We start from the raw sequence: 23,696 nt of genomic DNA, 5'->3' as shown, positions 1-23,696 counted from the left end.
CAGAAGGTTTTTACCCTTGGATTAAAAGCCATCTGGAAAAGGAAAACGAGCAAGATAAACTCCGCACTACAAGTGAAAGGTCATCTAACCCCAGGGGCCTTCTTTCAGCTTCATAGAGAGACGTACAAGTCACAGCCCCCTAAGATCGAACAGATCTCCAAAATCTGCCATGTTTCAGACCACTGCACGCTGGCAACCACTTCTGTCAATGAACGTTATCCCTGTCATATTAATAGTTTGAAAAAACGCTATAGCACAAACTTATTGACACTTTACCTACAGGTCTGTGTTCATAGGAGCTCACGAATCAAGTGTGTTTTTCATTTTCAAAGGTACTGCTTTGTCTATGCTATACACACACACTCACATATAACGTACAGATTAAAGCCTGAGTAAACTTAATCCATCAAGAGTAGAGAATCTGTCCGCTTTCATTTCTCCTACCTTCAATTCATTCACATATTCACCCGTTATCAACTACCAATTAAGTATCTACTGTGAGAAAGGCTCAGTCAGGCTTTTTAAGACTACGCGGACATGCTCACTGTCCTCCAGAAGTTTGGTGGAGTCACTGAACTGAACACAGTGGATAATTACTGAAATGTACGCCAGCCTTCAACTCTTCACATAATACTCTGATGGAGTAAAGCATAAGGATTTGGGATATCTGAAGTTTGTAAACTGATTCAGAAGGGAGATGTTCTCTTACCATGTGCATTCTTATAAAGCTTTCAGTGATGACGTTTTATAGAGAATTTGATTTTCACTGGTAAGCAATAGAAAACACTAGAACCTCAAGATATGTTTCCAAAAGGTACTAAGAATTAGCATCTTAGGTAAGTGTATGAAGTAGAAGTGTCAAATTCACATTTATAGATGGCATCAATTCTTACAAAATATTGACAGGTTAAAATAATCTTGTGTCAGTCAACTGAAGTAAAAATGCTTTTGATGAAATAGTATCTTAGCCTGAAATAGTTTCATTGATGGAACAACAACTAAGGCTGTATTCATTGGACCAAACAAATTGTAATATTTGATGTACTTGCTTGGCAAATAAACCGTTAAAATCAGCAAGAACATAACGTGCAGTTATCTTCAAAACAAGAAGATATCACACTAGTACTTTATAAACAAAGGCAGGATTCAAGGGTGAAGAGTGGAACGAATACCAGCCCATGTTCATGATCACTGCCCTCACTTCTTGAGCACTTACTAAGTGCCGGGCACAACGCGAAGTGCTTAGCAGTCAGGATAGTATAGTTGTAAGAACATGGACTCTGGAGCCAGGATGTCAGGGTTCAAACACCAGTTCTGCCACCAACTGGGGCCCTTGGGCAAGCTATCAATCTCTCTGTGCCTCTGTTTCCTCACGTATAAAATGCAGGTAATAACAGTACCTGCCTCCCAGGATTGTGAGAGAAGCAAATTAGTTAGCGTATGTAAAGTGCTGAGAACACTGCCAGGCGCACAGTCAGTGCTACGAAACTGTTAGCTGTTGTTGTCTGTAAAACTAGTAGGAGGCAGACAGAGCCAAAATTCAAATCCAGGACAAACTTTCCACTCTTACGCACTATGTATATTGACTAAAAGAGACCCTACCGAAAAATGCATTAATCAATGGTGACGTAGCTATGCTTCTTGAGGATAAAAAACAAAACAAAACAAAACCACAAATGGATGAAAACCCAGCAGTAACCATCAAAGGAAAGAGTGAGGCTGGGCAATGGGATCAGACGGAGAAACCCCATGTAGGAGAGGGACCACGCTGCAGCTGACAAAGCCCCGCAGTGGAGCCGGGAGACCCAGGTTCTAACACCAGCTCAGCACCAACTAGCGGGGTACCCTTCACTGGCCGCTTAACACACAGGGTCTGCACTTCCTCATGGGTTAAATAAAAGGGCAGACAATCCTGAGGTATCTGCTAGTGCTCACATCCTACGATACCGTGGCCCAACAGAATGTACAGTATTCTAAATACGTATTTATAATTTTGGGCCAAGCAGTTACAGGAGAGTAAAATAACTAGCACAGAGAAGTAACGCCATGGTATATTTTTAAATGCCATTAAGACATAAATAGGTTAATCTGAGAAACAAAAGAATAATTTTGATAACAATGTAATAATTTTTCAAACATATTAATTTTTTTAAATAGGGGAAATTATAAAATATTTCATACACATGTGGCTAATACTTTACTGTATTCAGTTGTATAAACAGGTTGAGAAATGAAACAATTTACCTTTTTGCCCATGACGACTGCTGAATTTGTCTCCAATCTCTGGACGCCTCGTCTGTCTCAGCAGCATTTTGATTAGAAAAGCATCTTCGGCATTTGAAGATATCATCACTTTTTCAATATATGAATCCGTTGCCCCTTTGTAGCTAATGTTAAGAGGAAGTCACTTTAGCAGAGTTTTCAAACTGCCCTTTGTGAACCTATCGCCCACAGGCCATATTTTATTAATACCGACCATGGAATATTGTGACATTCCCATTTGGGCTCTGAAGAATGACTTTTATTTTTCAACATTAAATTCGAATGTTACAATTTCCCTTTTATGGTCATAGTTTAAAATGGCTAACATTTACTAAATATTTATTATGAGGCAGGCATAACACAATTTAACCTTCACCACACATATTATTCCCATCTTGCTATGCCCTTATTATAGATGAGAACTGATGCCAAGAGAGGGTGAGCACTCGTCTAGAACGCATGCCTCATACGAAGTGGACCCGGCATCTGAGCTGAAGCCTGGAAGACTCCACTCCAACTTCTTAACCATTTTTTAAGTATTACTTGTATCTACTCAGCTTTCCCACTAATTTTTTCACATACTTTGCTGTTTTTCATACAACAAACATTATTAAGAGTCTACTCTGTGTCAGATCCTTGTAGGTTCTGGACATACAAAGACTAAGGAGACATAGTTCCTGCCCCAAAGGAACTACAACCCAATGAAGGATGAGAGAAAGTGCAGTAAAGACATCAGTGGTATGGAGGTCAGGAAAGGCCCAAGGGAGACCACAGTCATCCAGCTGGTGGCTGGGGAGACAGTGGTGGCAGGCAGGGGACAGCCTGTCAGGGACTGCTTCACAGAGGAGGTGACCCTAGGGCTGAGACCTGACCAGGGAAGGGCATTCCAGGCAGAGGAGCTGCACGAGTAAATGCATGGAGACCTCGAAGTCGGATGGCACATTTTGGAGAATAAGAGACAATTTACCAGAAATATGGGGCCCGGGATGCAAAAGTGTAGGGTCAAGGGTCACAGATGGTCTTGTATGTATGACTATTTCATTTGGCCTTTACGCAACATTGTCATTGAGAGTTTTACTCAATCTACCCAAGTTTTATTCTATTTACTCAAGAGAGTATCATGACCAGATGAGTAACTTAGAAAAAGTCACTCTGGCAGTAACACAGAGCCTGAGAGGCGTGGAGAGGTGCAAGACTGGAGGCAGACGAGCAGTTACTAAGAGTCCGGTAGGAGAGGGCCAGAACTTAGAGGGCAACAGGTATCAATGAGGGGTCAGAGAACTGCTGGGGAGACAGAACCTACAGGATGTGCTGAACTGGTGTGTGTGGCAGGCAGAGAAAGTGCTGCAGGTGACTGGCCGGATGGAGGTGCCACTCATAAGAGAGGGACCCAGGAGGAGCCTGTAGGGGCTGGAGTAGGGGCGGGGAGGGGGATGGTTTTGGGCCAGGGTAGGGGCGGGGAGGGGGATGGTTTTGGCGGGGAGGAGGGCCCCATCAAGTTGTCCATGTGCTGATATGCAGCCGAAAGCAGGCACACGTCCACCTGGGAGTCAGGAGCAACAGGAGAGTACGTGGAGCGCTGGCAGAGGGTGAGCACATCCAGACAGTGCAGAGTCACTAGCCAGGGTACTGTCACCACAGCAGGGGAGGAGGGCAGGCTGAGAATGAGAAGCCAGCCTGGTAGGAGGGACAAGCTTTGAATAGGAAAAGAGACACCCTCCTTCAGGACAGGAAGAAAACCAACTAGCATAACCACTTTTGTAATTCTAAAATAGCTTTTCATCTTGTGGGATTCAGTGCAAAGGTCCTGACCCCTCCCCCAGTGGACCGGCCCACTTTCTCCTCTATGCTCCCATGGTAGAGACAAATCCATGGCACCCACAACTCTGCTGGATTTAGCAGAGTAGTCAAGAGTGGGGCTCTGAAGCCAGACTGCGTGAGTTCAAATCCTGGCTCTGCCACTTATAGCTGTGTGACCTTGGTAAATTACTTAACTTCTCTGTGCCTCAGTTTCCATGTCTTTCAAATGAGGCTATTAACAGAACCTAGCTCAAGGGGTGGTGGTAGGATTAACTGAGCTAACACATGTAAAAAGGTCGGAACAGTAACTGGTACAGTGAAAATTCTCAATTAAGCTACTAACGATCATGGCATTTACTGTACTTATTTTTTTCTGTAGGTCTTTGCCAACTGGATGTTCCTCCTTGCAGGCAAGGCTTGTGGTTTATTTCAGCTCCATAACTCTGGCCTCAAAGAATTGTGTGTTGAATGGATTTGTTAAATTGCCTTTCACAGCCCAGGAATTCAGTTCTATGTCACCCCCCACCTTCACCTCAGGTACTCTGTTAACTTAGCTCCCCTTGGCTGGATTAAACGTCTTGTTACTCCTTCTCGTTTTGTTTTTATATCACAGTGTGGTTGTTCTCATTGACCAGGGCTCATCTCACTAAGTTTCATACTCCATTAGACTTCAGAGCTCCAATGAAACCTGGAGATTAATGAATGTAACTCTTTCATTGTACAGATGAAAAAACTGAGGCCAACAGAGTTTAAGCGCTTTATCCCTGTGAGATAACACACACCACCACGAGTACTAAAACCCAGCTACATTCTAGGGCATCGGTGATGCCACGCTGCGGCCAGAGTGTTTGATTTTATTTTTTAAAACACAAACCTGATCACATCACCCTCTAACGAATGAATACCCAATCATTCCACAGTCTAGCCCCAGCGAGCTGCACTGGTCTCCAAACCCAGGCGGTGCTATGCCTACGTGCCCTTCATCTTGCTGCCCCCTCTCCCTGGAGTGCCTGCCTATCTGGCCCACAACTCAAACCCAGGTTAGAAGGTCTAAGCAACTCCACAGCCCAGTTTTATCTTCTATGCCACGCCGTCTTCGTGACAAGCATTAGTACCCCAAATTGCTATTCCTAGTTCTCTAACCCTCCAAGAGCTAACTCCTAATTTCCCCTACTTCTTTTTTCTGAATCTTTCTAAATTTCCAAGGCACAACCCACACGTACGTGATGGGCACATCTTTGTACTGTGGCTGCTGCGGCACATTACTTCCTTCCAGGGGAATCTGCGTTACTGTGGGCATGGACTTGTTCACAAGCACCTGCTTGTTTTCTACTTTCTCACCTAAGGAAGAAAGAAGGATGGGAGACCAACCGTTATCATCTGTGTGGAATGTAAAGCTTATTGGGACATAAAACTGTGTGATTAGACTCGGTCCATGACATCCAGACGTGGAAGGAAAAAAACAAGTCCATACAGTGGAAACTAGAGTTCAACAGGGCTTGTTTGTAATTTTGCAAGCCCATATGAAAAAATTATAGCTTAAGATTACAATGTGTATAAAACTAGGAAACTGATTTAGGGGACCATGTGAACAAGAGAAATGTCACGTCAGTAGGAAGCAATTTTATATATCTCTTAGGGTGTTAGAATAAGTTTGCACCACTTATTTTTATTAATAGTTATTTCAACTAGTAATAAGTCACTACCAACTTAACTTAGGTGATGAGGAAATCAAAATATTTCTTTGGTTTTTCCTGCTGCTCTCACCTGTGCTTTGCGTCTTTTTATGGTAAGCTCCAAGACCAACTGCTACAGTACTATCACAGCACGTATTTTCCCAGCGACATGACCTTGTTTAAGAGTGAGGGCAATTCTCCAAGAATCACAGGCAGCAAGAAGAGGGGAAGCCAGGCACCATGTGGCTCAGGGCACTGCAGCGGATGCAGAACTCGCCACCCGTGCACCATCCGTGACAAGGTCATGTGCATTTCCCCTCTCTCAGTGACCTCCCCAACCCAGCCCTTCTCTCCACATCACCACAGCTCCTCTCGCCTGGTCTTCTAGGAGAGCTCTCAGTTGGTCCCCCTCTATCTTGGCTCCCTTCTACTCTTTTCTCCAGACTGCAGTCAGAGTGATCATTTCAAAATGCATATGACTGTATCATTGAGTTTAGGATCATAATGAAAACAGTAACATGGTTGCAAGGCCTTGTGTCTGGCCTCTGCCCTTCCCTCCCTCTTCTCTCTAGACTCATGTTCACCACACTCCCCTGTACTCTATTCCTTTTAGCCATACTGGCCTTCTTTCAGATCCTTTAAATATCAAGCTTGCATAAGCCAATCCCACTGCTTAGAACACACTCCCCTCCCCTCTTCATTAGCTAACTCCACTTATCCTTGAGATCTCGGCTCACTTCCTGGGGGAAGGCTGCCCCGATCTTCCTGACTAGGTCAAATCCTCCTGCTAAACAATGGCTTCACAGCTCGTATACGCTTCCTTAACCTGGTTGTAGGCTGACATGTGTTTGTGTGTGATCCTTTGATTAATGTTAGTCTCCCACACTAGCCCACAAGACTCACAGGGCAGGGGCTGTGAGCTGCATCAACAAAATTCATCACAGATTTGTAATTACAATGGAGTCACACTTTCTAGGGGAAGAAGATTTTAAAGTCAGTCTGTAAGCTAAATGCACAAATGATGAAACACCAGTGTAAATGCAGGGACATGACTTTCATTCTAAATATTTCCTTAAAGTGGCTTTTCTATGATTCAAAATTATAACTAGAATAGATTACTCTATGTAAAAACACATGCACAGAAAAACAGACTGGAAGGAAATTTATCAAAAATGATCTGGTGGAGTCAGGATAGTGGTTTGTTATTTTTTTCTGCCCTGTTTACCAAACATTCAGAAATACTGTCGAATAACTTTCATAATTTCAAAAAGTATACCTTAAAGTTTTTTTTTTAAGTCTTTTACCTGGAGAACAAATACCATCTGCATCTAAAATTTCGTGTCGCCAGATGGGTTTCCTTGTAGCAGCATCCAACATCGGCCCCATCACTTTGTCAAATGTCTGGTTGGTGTATCGTTTCAATGTACATTTAGCATTTTTATATACAAGACAACGCCCAAAGCCTAAAATGAAACCAAAATGGGGATGAGAACCACCAGTACTACAAAGCAAGGAGGAAACACAGATCTGTAGTATTCAACAACCTACCCCACTCTCCCCCCAAAATAACCCCAATCTGCTCTACATTTGGATAATCTGCGACTGGCCAGACCAAATAACAATCTGATACTCTGAAGAACTGGCTCAGGACTTCTCTCCTACCTCCTGTCCATAAAAATATGGGAATCTCTACAACCATTTGTCAGCATGGAATATATCCAGTCATGTTGGAGGAAGGTGAGAGAAATCTGAGTGCCACTGTGATTCTTTCAGAGCACAGAGCCACAGAATGTGAGAACTGGAAAGGGCCTCAGAGCCCACCTGGCTTAACCCCTCTGTCTGACAGGTGCTACGAGTGAGGTTCAGAGAAATTAAGTGGCCAAGGTCACCCAGCAAGTTGGTGACAGAGTTGAGGCAGATCAAGTCCACTGATCAGCCAGGATTCTTCCTACACATCCTTTTGGTGCATAACTTCTACTATCCTTCCCCGGAAAGTGTTCCTTTTTCTGATTTTGGCATCCAGAGGAGATCCCAAACAAGCAAAAAAAAATCAATTTTCTCCAGAGACGAGAAAGAATGAAAAGAAGAAGCAACCAGATAATTTTAATGAGAGTGAGCGTTCACCTCTGCCCTGAAGACTAGAACTTACTTTGATTACATTTTTAGATCACACTTATTTAGTGGATGAAGGAAAAGTCCTGAGACCAACTAAAAATGTAAACATTAAGAAAAATAAGCAAATGAACAGAAGAAAATCTTTAGATGGAGCAAAAAACTCAACCACTGAATCCCACAAAAAGATTTATCAGTTGTAGAGTTGCCCAAAAGACCTGTCAATCCTTCAACACCAAATATCATTTCCCAGGATTCTGTGGAAGCATTTCTTTCTTTTTTCCCCTTTGGCCAAGCAGTTATTGTAAACTGGATTCTCTCTCTAATCTCCCCAGGATATACTGAGCCATGTCAGAGTTCACCTAAATAGGAAAACATCTCAGGATTACATGCTAGCTATTACTGATGAAATAAATGCACGGCTGTGAAATCCTTCACTTACGATTCTCCACCAAAAGCAGAACTCTTTCAAAAAATCTAAGAACATGAGTTTAGAAAATCAATCAGGGAAAAGTGGCTTTCTAAACAAAACCTCAGTGCTCTAATGTAATTTTTTAAATATGAAGGTGACTGTGCGATGAAACAACAAATTTCTACAATCAGATGTTAGATGAAGACGTTTGAGTGTTTCAAGAAAGGTCTTAGTCATTGTGGCTTCTACTAAATTGTGTATGGCCATAATAAACCCGGCTCCGAGAGCCAGCTGCTTTGGAAACATTACATGATCTTGAAATTTCGTACAATGGCCATTAACTGCAACGTGCTGGAGTGCAGTGTGAATCTGAACTGCATGAAATCAAGAAGTGTTTTCTTCTAAGTGTAAATGGACATTTTATTTACAGGTGCTAGCTTAAAAGCTAGAGGACAGTAAACTCAGATCATTAAACTGTGTTGCGGAGTTTCTGACAGATATCACAAAGTCTTCAGATTTCCACATAAACGTTACCAGTTAATCAGAAAGGAAAACATCTAGTTTTAAAGCATGGCTGTTGTCATTCGGAGGAAAAAAAGAGGCATAAATTAAGTGCAGCCAACATTAATGCCAAAGACACATGTCTAGGCGTACTATTATCGCTGCCTAGCAACTACAAAGAGCGAAGTGGAAGGCAGAGTGGGTATGCCAGGGAGGAGAAAGAGAAACAGATTATGGAGAAAGTCAGGCTTCAGATCAGGTGATGGCTAACAAACCACCAAGTGGTGACTTGCAAAAGTAAACCGTCCAAAAACCGAGCGAGAAAAGCATAAAAACCTATAGCCACGGTTTACGTAGGTATATTTCTAATTCTTATCATTTTCTTAACAAAAAGGCATAACATTATACAGGGTTGAGATATACAATAAAAAATAGCCTTTTGTACATAAACATTGCTACTGCCCTCTCAAACAAGTTTGCTGTTGAATAGATAACTAGATGTCTTCAAAAAATATATTTCATTTATTGTAATTCCTGCTAGAAAATAAACAAATTCTTAAATGTTTTAGAACATTCCTGTTGAGGAATTGTCTCAAGTCACCAATAAAGTAAAATAACAAAGAAAAAAAAAAGGTTCCTTAGTAATACATTTAACAAATTACCTCTATGTAATATTCATTAAAGTAAGTCAACACCAAAATCTAACTGCTCCCTGTTTATATACTATAAAATTCAAATCACTTAAAACTGACATTAACATTGTGACACTAAGTGATTTTTACATTGATCATCCCTAAATCTAATTCTGCACAAAGCATCTTTGGTGTTAGAACTTTGAAAACTCATTTACCTCTGTCCAAGGAAGCTTTGTTTAAAACCAGAGCATCTTCAATATCATAGCCACTATAACTCATTACGGCAACTGTCGCATTCTGTCCAGCCGGCAGCTTCTCAAATTCTATCAACTCAATGGTCTTTGTTTTAACCATGGGTTTTTGTGGATATGCGAGTAGATACATGAGAGTATCAATTCTGTTCCGTTGGTTGTATCCAATGGTACCTTCATTGATATTGGAGAAAACAAAATGCAACATTCTATTATGTCAAATGATTAGGTACCAACGAATACAGACATAAACACATTAAATTCACTAATTAAAATGAAGAAAATCTTCAGGGCAAACATTTCAAAAGTGATATCCTCAGAGGGGCTAACAACTTTTAAGAGTAATTTTTCTCAGTAATAGTAAAAATCCTACAATGAAGAAAAATCACATTCAAGGTATACTAATCTAAATAATTTCAACTTTTTGGATTTATAGAATTGATCCCATTTGAGGAATGTGAGTTTCCACTGGTTAATTTCACAAGTCAGTCAACAATTCTGGATTTGGCTCTGTTAGGCTCCAGGCACATTTCCAGTTGCCGGGGGAAGGTAACTAGACAAGAATGCCCAGTGCTGACAAGCAAGGAGCTTATACAGTGTGACAAACAGATACATTTCATAAAAAAAAATCAACAATTACAAAAGTTCTAAACGAAAGAGAAAGCAGGAGAAAAGGGAGGGAACAGAATAAAGGAGACGCAAGTGAAAGCAGGGCAGAGTGGACTCATTCACATGCTTAACTATTCATCTATTAAGCAGTTGCTAAACACCTACTCTGCGCCCAACACTGGAGACAAGATGGGGAAAGGCATGGTCCCTTCCACTAAGGAACCCAGGGCCCTGTCCAGTCAGGGAAGGGCTTCCCCCTCCTTAGCAACCAGCCTTTTCACTTGACTGGACCTCGGAAGTGTATTATGTCAACTGGGGGGGAAATCAGAACGTTACTCTTTCTCCCTTTCCCCATAGGGGTTCATCGTGTTCAGGGACCTGCCTGAGAAAAGGCTTTCTCTCTCCTGGGCTTGTGAACACACAGGTGCTCCTCCACAGAGACCTTAAAACCAGGAAACTTGGGGCTGGCTCCGTGACAGAGTGGTTCAGTCTGCGCACTCTGCTTCGGTGGTCTAGGGTTTCACCGGTTTGGATCCTGGGTGCAGACCTAGCATTGCTCATCAAGCTATGCTGAGGTGGCGTCCCACATAACAGAACTAGAAGGACCTAGAACCAGAATATACACCTATGTATGGGGGGGGGCTTTGGGGAGAAAAAGAAAAAAGATAAAGGTTGGCAACAGATGTTAGCTCAGGGCCAATCTGGAGAAAAAAAAAAAACTGGGACACTCATGTTTGCCCTACTGCTGAGCTTGAGTGTGGGCTACTGAGCCTCTTGAACTTCTCCAGGTCTCTCTTCTTTGCCCCTAAGTGGCTAAGTCTCTCTCTCACACACGCTTCCATAGTGACACATCCACAACACCCACACACCCTAGGATGCCTACGTGCCATTTAATGGAGTTAAGCTCTAAGGTGAGCAGATACCAAAACTCAACATTTATTTCCTTTACCTTTTTCCCTGTGCTCATACCATTAAGTCAGTGGTGATTTCAAGTCAGGGATGAAAGTAACCTATTCAGGTAGCAAAAATAATATGGTGCTCCTTGATGACTACTATTGGAAGAAATAATGAAAACTGTAGGGAACTAAAGAAACGAGCACCTGGACAGTGCTGGGCTCCCTATAGATGCTCAATAAATGTCAACTAAGTAAAATTGAAGAATCACATTATACTTTTTATGATAGTATATATTTGTGCTTAAATCTCTAGAAAACTTATCAAGATTCAGCAGAAAAACAACACCTAAACTGAACTTTATGAACTTTTTTGTCAAGTTTACACTACAAATTGCCAATTAATTTATGTTATTTTCGTGCCAACTAATAAGCTGGGCAGGATACCTGGTAACAGATCACTTACTGTTCTAAAAATAAAGCTGCTGCTGCTTGGATCGTGGTAAAGTTCACTGACAATAAGTTTGTCCTTTTACATGAAATCATTTAAAATTTATGTTGCGATTTCAGCTCCAATTGTGTACTTTACTCAGCTTGAGACAAGGGTTCAGGCAATGTCCCACCAGGCTGCCAAACGTGCTTCTGAAACCTGAGACAAGCATTATTATGCAGCAGGGAAGCATAAATGGCTGTACCTCTGAACAATGGTGAAAGAGACTGGATCCTGCTATAAATTGTGCTACCAGGCCTGGAACATAATTCTCGTAACCCACCACTGACCATTCAATGGATGAACAGCAAAATGGTTTAGCAAATGTTGAGTGCTTATGATTGCATCAGAAATTGTTCTTTAAAGACTTTTTAAAGAACCTGTAGGAGTATACGTGTATATTTTTAGTAGCACTGACTTTGGATGTGTAGGTTAAAACAGGATTTATATCCAACTATGACTTCTACATATTATAAAGCTTCAAAATGCCATTACACTCCATTATTTCTATAAAAATTATAAATGAATTACTAGCTATTTTGTCACTAAGCAAGCTTCTTTGACAAAAATGTTACGCAGAAATTAAATTATCAGACTAGAAGGTGAAGCATGTGTTCAAACCAGGATGCCTCTATGACTGTTTCCAGCTTCCTTAAAAAGGGCATTGCATCTATAGAATAACTAACACAACAAGATTATCTGTAAGCTGAATTCTCCTTCTACTGCCCCATTTTGCTATAACTATAGTCTCCAATGATTTCATTTTCTTACTACCCAGGACATAATCTTTCTTATAAAGTCATATTTTCTTGATCATAACTTTCTTAAGAAGTCACAAGTTGGCATAGCAAGGTACATAAATGTAGGTTAAAATAGGGAAGAAGCTTTTTATTTTAAAGTGGGATGAAAAAAAGGTTAGTAAGGATGCATATAGCTTAGAAAATTACACTGAAAAAATAAAATGAAGTTTTATGTGTTTCACTATTTTTGTATTCCTTTGCCCAACTGCTTTTTAATCAACATTATTGAATACAGTAAACGTCACCCATTTAAACTGTACAAATTCATGAGTTCTGACAGATATATACATCTGTGAAACCACCGACCACAATCAAGATCCAGAATATTTCCAGCATTCCCAACAGATCCCTCCCTCTGTCTCTGGCCCCAGGCAACCACTGATCCGTTTTTGACCATTATAGATTAGTTTGAATCGTCTATAAAGGCACGTATGTACACTCTTGTACTGCTTCTTTCATTTAGCATAATGATTCTGAGATCCATCCATGTGGTTGTGTGCATCATGACTCATTCCTTTTTATTGCTGAGTAGTATTCCGTGGCATGAATACACATTTTGTTTATCCATTCACCAGTTGATGGAATTTGGGTTGTTTCCAGTTTGGGGCTACTGTGAATAAAGCTCCTATGAACATTCACACACAAGACTTTGTGTGTTTATTTCTTTCGGGTAAACACATAGGAGTCAAATTTCTGGGTGGTTCTGTAAGGGTATGCTTAACAACCGTCCAAAGTGATCACGGCATTTTACATTCTCAGCAGCACGGTATGAGCATTTTGGTTGTTCCACATCCTTACCAACACTTAGTCTGCCAGTCTTTCTCATTTTAGCGGTTCTAATGAGTGTGCAGTGGTATCTCACAGCTTTAATTTATATTTACCTGATGACTAATAATGTTGAACATATTTTCATGAGCTCATGGGTCATTCCTATTACTCTTTATGAAGTGTCTGGTTTTTGCTTTTGTTTTCCCCATCTTTTAACTGAGTTGTCTTAATATTGAAGAGTTCTTTATATGAACTAGATATAATTCTTTCTTAGATGTATGCACAGTCGGCCCTCTGTATCCATGGGTTCCCCATCCTCGGATACAACCAACTGTGGATCAAAAGGCCTATGATGGTTGCATCTGTACTGAACATGTACAGACTTTTTTCTTGTCATTATTCCCTAAATAATACAGTATAACAGTTATTTACATAGTGTTTACATTGTATTAGGTATTATAAGTAACCTAGAGATGATTTAAAGTTACGGAGCATGTGGGTAGGTTACATGCAAATACTACATCATTTTATGTAAGGGACTTGAGCATCCTCAGATTTTGGTATCTGCGTAGGGTCCTGGAACCAACCCTCCAGGGATACTGAGAAACGATTGTATTGCAAATACTTTCTCTCATTCTGTGGCTTAACAGTGTCTTTCATATTCTTAACAGTATCTTTCAAAGAGCAAAAGTTTAATTTTGAGAAAGTCCAATTTATTAATTTTTTCTTTTTTAGAGTTTGTGTTTTTTGTGTTCTATCTAAGAAATCTTAGATCACTCAAGGTCATGAAGATTTTTGCCTATTTTCCCTTCTATAAATTTTATGGTTTTAGCTCTTACATTTAGGGCTAAGATCCATTTTGTGTTAATTTTTTGAATGGATTGAGGTAGGAGTTGATGTTCATTTTTTTTCTATATAGATCAAGATACAGATATTTTACTTTGTTGAAAAGATTTTCCTTTCCTCTGAATTGCCTTGACACGTTGAAAATCAATTACCCATAAATGTGTGGGTCTATTTCTGGATTCTTGATTCTGTTCCATTGACCGATATGTCTACTCTTATGTCAATATACTGTTTTCATTACTGTGGCTTTATAGTGAGTCTTAAAATTAGGTTGTATAAGCCTTCCAACTTAGTTCTTTGTTTCAAAGATTCTTTTCAAAAATCTGCACCTGATTTCTTAACAATTTTAATGTGCTCCGAGGATCATTCATTCGTTGCTGAAACATTCATTAAGTACTTACTATACTCTACCTACTAAGCTGGCACTACGCTAGACACGAGGGACATAGTAATAAATAACACAGACAAGTCCTTGTCCTGAAGGAGCTTATAATCCACAGTCTAGCAGGGACAGCACCTTGATCGTGATCCACAGTAAAAAGGAAAAAGTGAGGAAAGAAGTTAGCTTCAGTTGAGAAGAATTTTAGTCAGTTTTATAGATAGCCTTGTATAGACGACATGAAGGAACACTTTATAAGTTGCTCAACCTAACTGGGATTCAGTTTTCTTGTCAGAAACAAAAAAGGTATGTATTATATCTGACAGGATTATTATGACGACTAAAAGAAGAAATGTATATAAATCATTTGGATGTTCAATAAGTGGCAATATTCATTATGACTAATATTAACAATATTAGTAGTAGTAAAAATATATACCCCATCACCCTGCAGTATCACTCATTCTACTCCAACTCTAACCCTAAATACTGAACTTTAATTTTACTTCCATAAGTATTTATTATTAACCTGCTAGTCTCAGGAAATGTCTTATAAGCTTATACCTAAAATAGCTACAATGATTTTAATTTTTTTGAACCAATAGCAGAATTTTAAAAAAGAAGTGCCAAGGATAATTTGGCCAAGGCATCTTTTCATTTTGTAGCCCCAAAGGGATAAAGAATAAATATTCTAAAAAAAATTCAAACAGAAGGTGGGGGAGGAGGAGATGCAGAATAAAACAAAATTTTATGAAGATCTTTGTATATTATGCGTTTTTTAATATCTCAAAATTCTCCAGCCTATTTCTAGTACATCTCATCTTACTGTAAAGTGGGAAATACAAGAGCAGGAACTATCTGCTTAAGAATAGAATCTACTGAAAACAAAACAACAAGAGAAGCTGCACTAGCTCCTGAGTTAAATAAGAAAGAAAAAGTCCCAGCAATTTGGAGCTGAAGGGGGAAGGGGTGGTGAGAAGCAGCCCGCCAGGGAGGTATGTGATGCATATTCATTAATTGAGCTGATAGGGACTAAAAGATCCTTTTAAACAGGAGAAAGTGTTCCACTAGAGGATTGCCAACTAATAAAATGGGCAGGATATGAAAGCGTGACTCGTGTGAACTTGGCGCCTGGTGCCAGAGAGAGTGCATACACAATGCAGCTCCAACACACAGCCTTTCCTTGTAGCACTGAGGGCCCTGGAGACCTGGCCACTTCCACACACATCTACCTGACTTCCTGCCCTGAGCCATGTCACAACAGACAGAGCCATATCCACGGAAGTGGTGTTTCTCAGTAGCTCAGTAAGACATTGTGTGGAAGTTTGAACTTTATTAATAACTCAAAGAGCCTTGGATTTAAGAGACACCCTCTGCGGGTGTTTCATGTTGGTTTAAAGTCAGCTCTCTTTTACATACAAGGTAAGGCTTTCAGTCTCTGGTTTGTGCTGGTCTTGCTCTCCTTTGCAGTGACGGAAAATGACTTTTTCTCATTTCTTCACTCTGCCGAATGGGAGGGACTGGTAGTGAGAGGGACATAGCAAATTTCCCAAGTTGGCTAGAATATTTAGTGAGTTAATTCTGGGCTACCGTCTTCCACTTTCCACATGGACTAATGGATGAATGGTAACTAAAACATTACTTTAGAAAATCCAGATAGAATCTCTGAGATGTATATGGTCTTCAGCGCGGCTCATGTTTTAAATGGGACGGTGTGACTTTCAGCTATCAGCTAGCAAGACTGCATGGAATTAAAATGACTCAGAGAAGTCCAACTCAAAGTGCCAGGTCTGCTTTACAGACCTGGGTCTCTGCTATGGGTTTTTCCCTCTGCCAGCCTTTCTCCTTTTGTGGTTTTTCATACAGACCTCACTCGATGCTTCTGCAGCTATTTCAGTGTCCAGAGAGAAATGTGGCCACGTTATGTGCCAACTTTAAACGTACTTTTATCTCACTGCTTTTCTTTCCAGTCAGGTGTTTTATAATAACAAACAGTAACAAAGGCTTTTTTTTATTACTTAAGATATTCAGTGGCTTTTGTCTTCCTAGCGTCAGCAGTAACGTCAGAGGATTGTATCCAAGGAGCTAAATGTGCAGGACCCAGGGTCAGAGCAGCTGAATACACCAACCTCAGAAAACACAGACAATGAATTGCAAATGACACTCAAAACAAAACGAGAAAAAAAACCTTCACACACAAAACTACAAAAGAACTCTACAGACACTGAATTGGCTTTCTGCACACACTGATCCTGCTTAACTGTGTGTGGTAACTCACTGAACGTTTCAGATACTCATGGCCACAAAATACAGACTTTTTTTTTAGTCGGAGGGGAATTACAAAAACAAAAATATTATTTCTTTCCTTCAGGTCTCTCCTTTACTAAAAAAAAAAAAAGGAAAAATACGTGCTAAGTGGAGACAGACGCAGCCCTTTCTGTTTCAATCTTCAAACACACTAAAGAGTGGCATTAGCCACCAAGTGATTAGTCTTCCGTTAATTCTGCTGGAGGTTCTACACAAAAGGTGTATTGTTTCAGCTGGGATTCACATCATGAAACAAAACGGTTTGGTAAACCCAATAGAAGTGATAGCCCTTTCATGACACACAGGGTTCAGTACTGTATATTTCAACTTGTTAGCAAGTTAGCAGCACAAGCGGGAAATCAGCCTACGCTGCGGCTGAGGATGAATGGGGAAGGCTAAATTGAGGAGCCGCTGTTTGGATTTTCCCACTGGGAATTATTATGAACTGTCCAGGCATTACATCATCAGGTAAATGGTAGCAGGACAACATGCTTCTTATTTCTTCATGGCCAACCAAACAGCAATATAAAGCTTGAAAAGAAATATATACCCATTATCCGTAATGAGAAATAGGATTCCTTAATTGTCAAGCTATGGTCAATTGCAGCTGATAGCTGGGCACTGAGAAGCTAACTGCATTCCAGTTGTTACCCAAAGGCAATGCAAAAACCTTTGACAGTTTCTTTATGAAACTCCTTGTATTATACTTATTTTTTTCTTTTGAGGAAGATTAGCACTGAGCTAACATCTGCTGCCAATCCTCCTCTTTTTTGCTAAGGAAGACTGGCCCTGAGCTAACATTCGTGCCCACCCTTCTCTATTTTATGTGGGACGCCTGCAACAGCATGGCTTGACAAGTGTTGCGTAGGTCTGCACCTGGGATCTGAACTGGCAAACCCTGGGCCACAAAAGTGGAACGTGCGAACTTAACCGCTGCACCACCAGGCCAGCCCCCTCATACTTTAAATCAGAGATGACAAGTCATACTGATGTCATAGATACATATGAAAATAAAACTAATTAAACTTACTAGGATTTGAATGATTTTCAAAAACATTTCAAAAAAAGTTTATACACAAAATGGGTTTTTTTGCCTGGTCTCCTCTCTACCACCCAACATAAACCCAAGCTCTTTAATACCTGGCACCTCTCCAGCACACCTCTATACCCATACTATACTAAATACCCACACCAAAGTACCAGGACTTTTCCATGCAATGCTTGCTTATATTTCCATACCTGTGAAAAATACTCAGTGTCTTTCAAGACTTGGCCCAGGTCTAGTCTTCAGAAACAACCTACTCCCTAACCTTATGTGACCTTTTCTGCTCTTACTCCTTTAGATTCCACTGTCAGTCTATTAAAGAGTTTATCACACTATATTGAATTACCATCTTATTTGTGGTCCCTCCTACTAGACTGTGAACTCCCTGAGGACAGGGCTCTGTCTCATCTCTGTACTTTCAGGTTCTGGCCCCACTGTCTGGTCTATAGTTGATGATCAATAAATGTTATGGATGGATGGATAAATTAAGAGATGGATGACAGAGAAGAAAAACAGAAAGAAGAAAGGAAAATGAATTCAGAAATTGGTGTGACACGAATTGGATGTTTCAGGAGCTATAGGAGCAACTGCAAGGATATAATGGCTCAATGACTATCATCCAGACAATTACTAAGTACATTCTAATACACACTGTGCATCTTCATCTCTATTTCCTTCCCCTCTCTTCCTTTAACCCTGAGTTTTTCTGCTCTTTCTTTCATCTCTCCTGGTTAACAACTTACATTTTATAGGGCTTTTCTCCTTATATTTACCCTGTCATAATTCTGTGACATTTATTCTATGTCCCTTTGTTTGGTCAAGGGAACAAGTTCAGAGAGGTTTTCTCCATGTCTGTTTAAGCCTTAGACATGACAGGGGCACCTGCAAGCACTGCAGAGCTCCACAGGCAACCCTGTGTGTGTGGTAACACTCACATGGTGGCAATGCCCGACCTGGTGAAACATGTGATACTAGTGAGGAAAGAAGAAAGATATAAGTCTTTTATCCAAGTATTTAGAACCAAGTTCAAGAAGGAAATCTTACCCATGGCTTGTTTCCCCATGGCACACTGATACGTGTTTCTTGGGGACTGGTTATGATGAGGGTATGGGATCAGGCCAGCACAAACGCCGAGAAGAGTGAAGGGTTCAATCTCCAAGTGGGTGGTATCTCTATCAAGTTAACAAAGAGTGAGGCATCTTAGGTACCAAGTACTAAAATAAATATCTCTTAAAGGGTATAAAAATATTACTCTCTAAGTCCCCAAGGGGCCTAGGTAACATTTACATAACTTTATATAAACATATATAAAACATATAATAAAACCGCAATAACAATAAAATCTGATGCTAGTAACACTGATAAAATAAAAACACACTTAAATTAAACAAATTATTTTTTTCAGTGATAGAAACTTTTATTATTTGTAGAAATACAAGAGAAGGGAGACAGTATGGTATGCCTATATAAAAAATAAAGCATTATTACATACTAACTAATAATAACCATAACTAACTCTTTTAGAGAAATTACTATACTGAGCATATAGAAATGCAGTATCAAAAATATGCACAGCCCTGATGGCCTAGTGGTTAAAAGTTTGGCACTTTGGGTTCAGTTCTCAGGCACTGAACCACACCACTCGTCTGTCAGTAGCCATGCTGTGGCAGCGGCTCACACAGAAGAACCAGAAGAACTTACAACTAGACACAACTACTACTGGAGCTTTGAGGGGGTAAAAAAAGAAGAAAAAGGAGGAAGATTGGCAATAGATGTTAGCTTAGGGCAAATCTTCCCCTGCAAAAAACAAAAATAAAAAAATAATGTGTATATGAATGAGTAGCCTACTTTTCCTCACTCCCCAAGTTATATCAATGAAAAACTTGTATGATCATTTTAGAGAGAGGACTATGTTCCCTTTAAGAACAGTTACGATAGACCTATGGGGACAATGCTGTAACCACTAGCTAAATGTGACTACTGAGCACTTGAAAAGTTACATTAGTATCAACAAAGAACTGAAGTTTGTATTTTACTTAATTTTAACTACTTTACATTTTAAAACTCAAATTTAAATTTAAATAATTCAGTTCAATTATTTAAAACCTTTTAGTTATGTCTGTAATAACTTACATTTGTGAATCTGCTTTTTCAATTGTATGTTATGAAATCAAATCAAGCATTTCTGATGAAAATTTAGCATCCAAACTGAGATGTACTGTAAGTGGGCACCAGATTTTGAAGACTTAATGGGAAAAAAGGTAAAATATCTCAACATTTTTATGTTGATTACATGTTGACATGATATTTTAGATATACTGGTGTAAATAAAATTATCAAAATTAATTTCACCTGTTTCTTTTTACTTTTTTAATGTGGCTACTAGAAAATGTAAAGTTATATAGGTGGCTTACATTACATTTTTATCGGATAGCTCAGCTATAGATACTGGACACAAAGTAAGAATTTACCTAGTAGGTGTTAGAATCTTGGTTACTTTCATAACATATTTTTGCAGAAAACTCAGTTTTGGCTAAATGGTAAAGCAACTCAGATATTTTACTGGGAAAGGGCAGCTACGTTGTTTTAAGCTCTTGCTGAAAGTAACCAATATCACATCCAGGATCTGTGCTCTCCATTGATCCTCTATTCCTTCCTCAAGTGTTCCTGAAGCTTAACTAATAATTTCAATGGTTTACAGCATCTGTAAAGAGAAGTGATTTCCAAGATAACCTAACTCATCACAGAAAATTAGTTGTAATGTACATGGCAAAAGATCACCTACTTACCCAGTTATCTATGTTTTCTTTTTCAGTACACATATATTGAATTGTCCCTAGTTCGGTTAGAGAGGATGCTCTTCATGTGGTTCTAGGTTTGAGGGATACAGTGTGACCTTATGACCTAGTAGAACCCCAATCCTCTCAGATACTTTAGGCCTTTGTCAGCAGAGAAGGGCTCTAAGTTTTGTTTTGTTTTCTTTGTTTAAAGAGAAACAGCTTATAGTGACATTTTATAGCCTAGAATAAAGCAGAGTTTGTTTTAAATATACTGTTTTGTTTAAACATTGGCCAATTTGACACTCCTCATGTAAATAAAAACTACTTTTTCAGATATAAAGACTGGTGTAAGCTGAAAATGAAGAAGGTAAAGACGTAAGTTTCTTCTTTTTTCATGACAACAACATATATAAGATCATATATTATCTAATAATTATTGAAAGTCCAACAGTCTGGATTCTGATTTTACAAAACAGAAAGGAAAATTATTATTATAACTACCATAAGGTTTCTATCCTGAACAGGAAATAGGAATCTTCCTATTCGCTGTGCATAATGGCCTTAAATTTAGCTCAAATTAAGACTAAGTAACCTGTTGCTTGCAATAGTGGAAAAATTGGAAACCTAAATATTCATCAAGTTATCAAGGGGACAAGTTAAATAAACTGTGCGTAGTCAGATAATGTTAAGTATTGCTCTTTATTAGCAATTAAAATAACATATTTATATATATAAATATAGATACATAAACTAATATGGAAAAATGTCCAGAATGATAATGTCAATAATAATGTTAAGTTTAAAAATCAAGACACTGAAAATATGTTGCTATTGTCTCACATACTGTGTGAGATCATGTAAGGATACTTGTATTCACTTAGGAAAAAAATCTACAAGAGTACATATCGAACCATTAGCACCTGGTACTTCTGGATGGTGGGGTTCGGTGGGATGGGGAAAGAAGGAGATTCATTCTTTTTCACTTTATTCATTTCTACATTTTAGAAAATGTCATAAGTATGAATTAAATGATACCAAGTCTTGTCTAGTTTTAAAATCAATCTGATGTATGGGACAGCTTGGTGACTGGGTGACACTGACAGTTATATTCCTTTACAGCAGTAGACAGAATGGAGAAAAACGCCTTCACGAAGCTTCCAGTGGAGGGAGACAGACAATACACAGATACATCAATAAAATTTACCTTTTATAGATTTTATTGCAAGGTAATAAGCAATAAAAAAATGAAGCAGTGAAGAGGGGTGGACACAGGAGAGGTTTCTATTTAAACAGGGTGGTTGTGAACACTCAGTGAGAAGGTGTCACCCGAGTGAAGACCTGAAGGAGAAGGAGTGAGCCGTGCAGGCATGTGAGTGTTCCAGGCAGAGGGAACAGTCAGCACAAAGGTGCTGAGGCAGGAGCATGAGGGGTTCGAAGAGGCCAGTGTGGTTAACCCAGAGGGAGGGAGGAGAGGTAAGAGAGGATGCTGCAGGCATAAGGTGGGGTGGGCAGATGGTGGAGGAACCTGAGTCCACCTAAGGACTTCTGAGGGGGATGGAAAGCCACTGCGGGGTTTGAGAAGTGACGAGACCACTCTGATCTACTAAGGATAGATTGTATCGAAACAAGTGCAAAAATAGTCAGGAGCCTTTTGCAAGGATCCAGGCAAGCAATGGTAGTGGCCTGGTCTAGGTGGTAGGTGGAGGTGATGAAAAGAGCTCAGATTCCGGGTCTACTCTGAAGGTCCACAGGATATGCTAAGGAATTAGATGGAGGTGCAGAAGAGGAGAGGAGTCAAGGCTGAAACTGAGGGTTTTGGGTGGCATAACAAAAAGGATGGAATTGCTCTTCATGGGGTTACTATACAATAGTTCTCTTTTATACTCGATCTTGAAATGAAGGCCATAAAAATAGTACTTTGAGAGACTTATACCCTTAAGGAATAAAAATTCTGACTTAAAAATATTATTTGCTAAACTATAATATGACAATAATAAAGTGGTATATTTCATCTCGTAGCCAAAAACAGAAAAGTATTTTCTTGACTGAAGACCTAGTTATTAGGTGGTAGTATTAAATTCCCTAACTATTTAACAACATAACTGTGAAAATTCAAACTTCAGGTAAGCGGTACATCAGACAGCAAGTTATACAAATGTTCTCCAATGGATTCCAAATGGGACACAGGTGCTTCCCAAAATAATCACCTTTCTAGAAGAAAATGGTGAACACATTACCGTTTCATGTTCGTACTGCACGTAAGTTCAGACATACCCTTGCAACATAGAATGTAGGGAATTCCTGCACTGACAATGAGAATTCGGATGTCCACTGAAATACAGCTTTACACAGCCTAACTCATTAGTTCAATTTTGGCAGTAATCAAATTTCTTTAAAAAAATATAAACTAAGTGTAAAATGAATAGGAAGGATAATTAAATCTAAAGATTACTTGTTAGCAGTTTTGTGATACTCTTACATTGGGATAAATGATGGATTATGCTTCCTTATAAAATAGTATATTTCTAACAGCTCTTAATAAGAGATCACACAATTGAAGATGAAACGAAAAGAGAAGAAGGTAGTTTCTATAATCAGAACAGGTTTTAATTATGGTTGTTACGGATCCTACTTACTTATTAATTGTATGTTCATAGAGTGCGATGTTACAATCATTTTCTTCATTTACATCTAAATATTCAACCAGACTCTCATGTAAGAAATCTTCAAAATTCCTGGGAGAACATTGGTGAAACATACATTATTAAAAAGCATTTTACTGCAGTATTTTCTATGCAATAATGGAAAATACTGGCTTTCATTTAGGCCCAAAGCACCCTTCTCTCTGAGAGAGTATCAATACCCTGGGATGCTTGCAACATATTATCCTTGGATCTCAGAGTGATCACAAATCACTGAAATAAAAACAGTAAAACATCTGTGATTCTTGTCATTCTGGTCTCCACTTTTAAAAATATGTTCTATGACTTTAGAAATCCCATATGACGAGAGACCCATAGTGCCTACAAGAAAATATGCTTCTCTGACTAGAAACACTTAATAGTGTGTTAATTTACACAAATACCCTGTAATCCTCAAGATCTAAAGTGATAAACATTTTACAATGTCC

At 39.4% G+C, this 23,696-nt stretch overlaps 1 protein-coding gene across 2 annotated transcripts in view; it reads right to left on the bottom strand.

The window, feature by feature from the left end:
* The window catches only part of POLR3B (RNA polymerase III subunit B), a 148,607-nt gene that overhangs the window by 59,905 nt on the left and 65,006 nt on the right, over positions 1-23,696 (bottom strand). For both annotated transcript variants that reach the window (XR_011502684.1, XM_014865833.3), the window contains exons 18-23: positions 23,203-23,301; positions 18,831-18,958; positions 9,614-9,823; positions 7,043-7,201; positions 5,286-5,403; positions 2,245-2,387 (exon numbers count right to left, since the gene is read on the bottom strand). Coding sequence is in view for 1 of the 2 variants with exons in the window: in XM_014865833.3 (XP_014721319.1) it covers positions 2,245-2,387; positions 5,286-5,403; positions 7,043-7,201; positions 9,614-9,823; positions 18,831-18,958; positions 23,203-23,301 (857 nt within the window). In the remaining variant the exon portion in view is untranslated. The remainder of the gene's footprint in view (positions 1-2,244; positions 2,388-5,285; positions 5,404-7,042; positions 7,202-9,613; positions 9,824-18,830; positions 18,959-23,202; positions 23,302-23,696) is intronic.

Source organism: Equus asinus, chromosome 4, assembly GCF_041296235.1.
Source record: "Equus asinus isolate D_3611 breed Donkey chromosome 4, EquAss-T2T_v2, whole genome shotgun sequence".
NCBI lineage: Eukaryota > Metazoa > Chordata > Mammalia > Perissodactyla > Equidae > Equus > Equus asinus.
The sequence above is the reverse complement of the archived record's forward strand: the minus strand, read 5'-3'. Positions and strand labels throughout refer to the sequence as shown.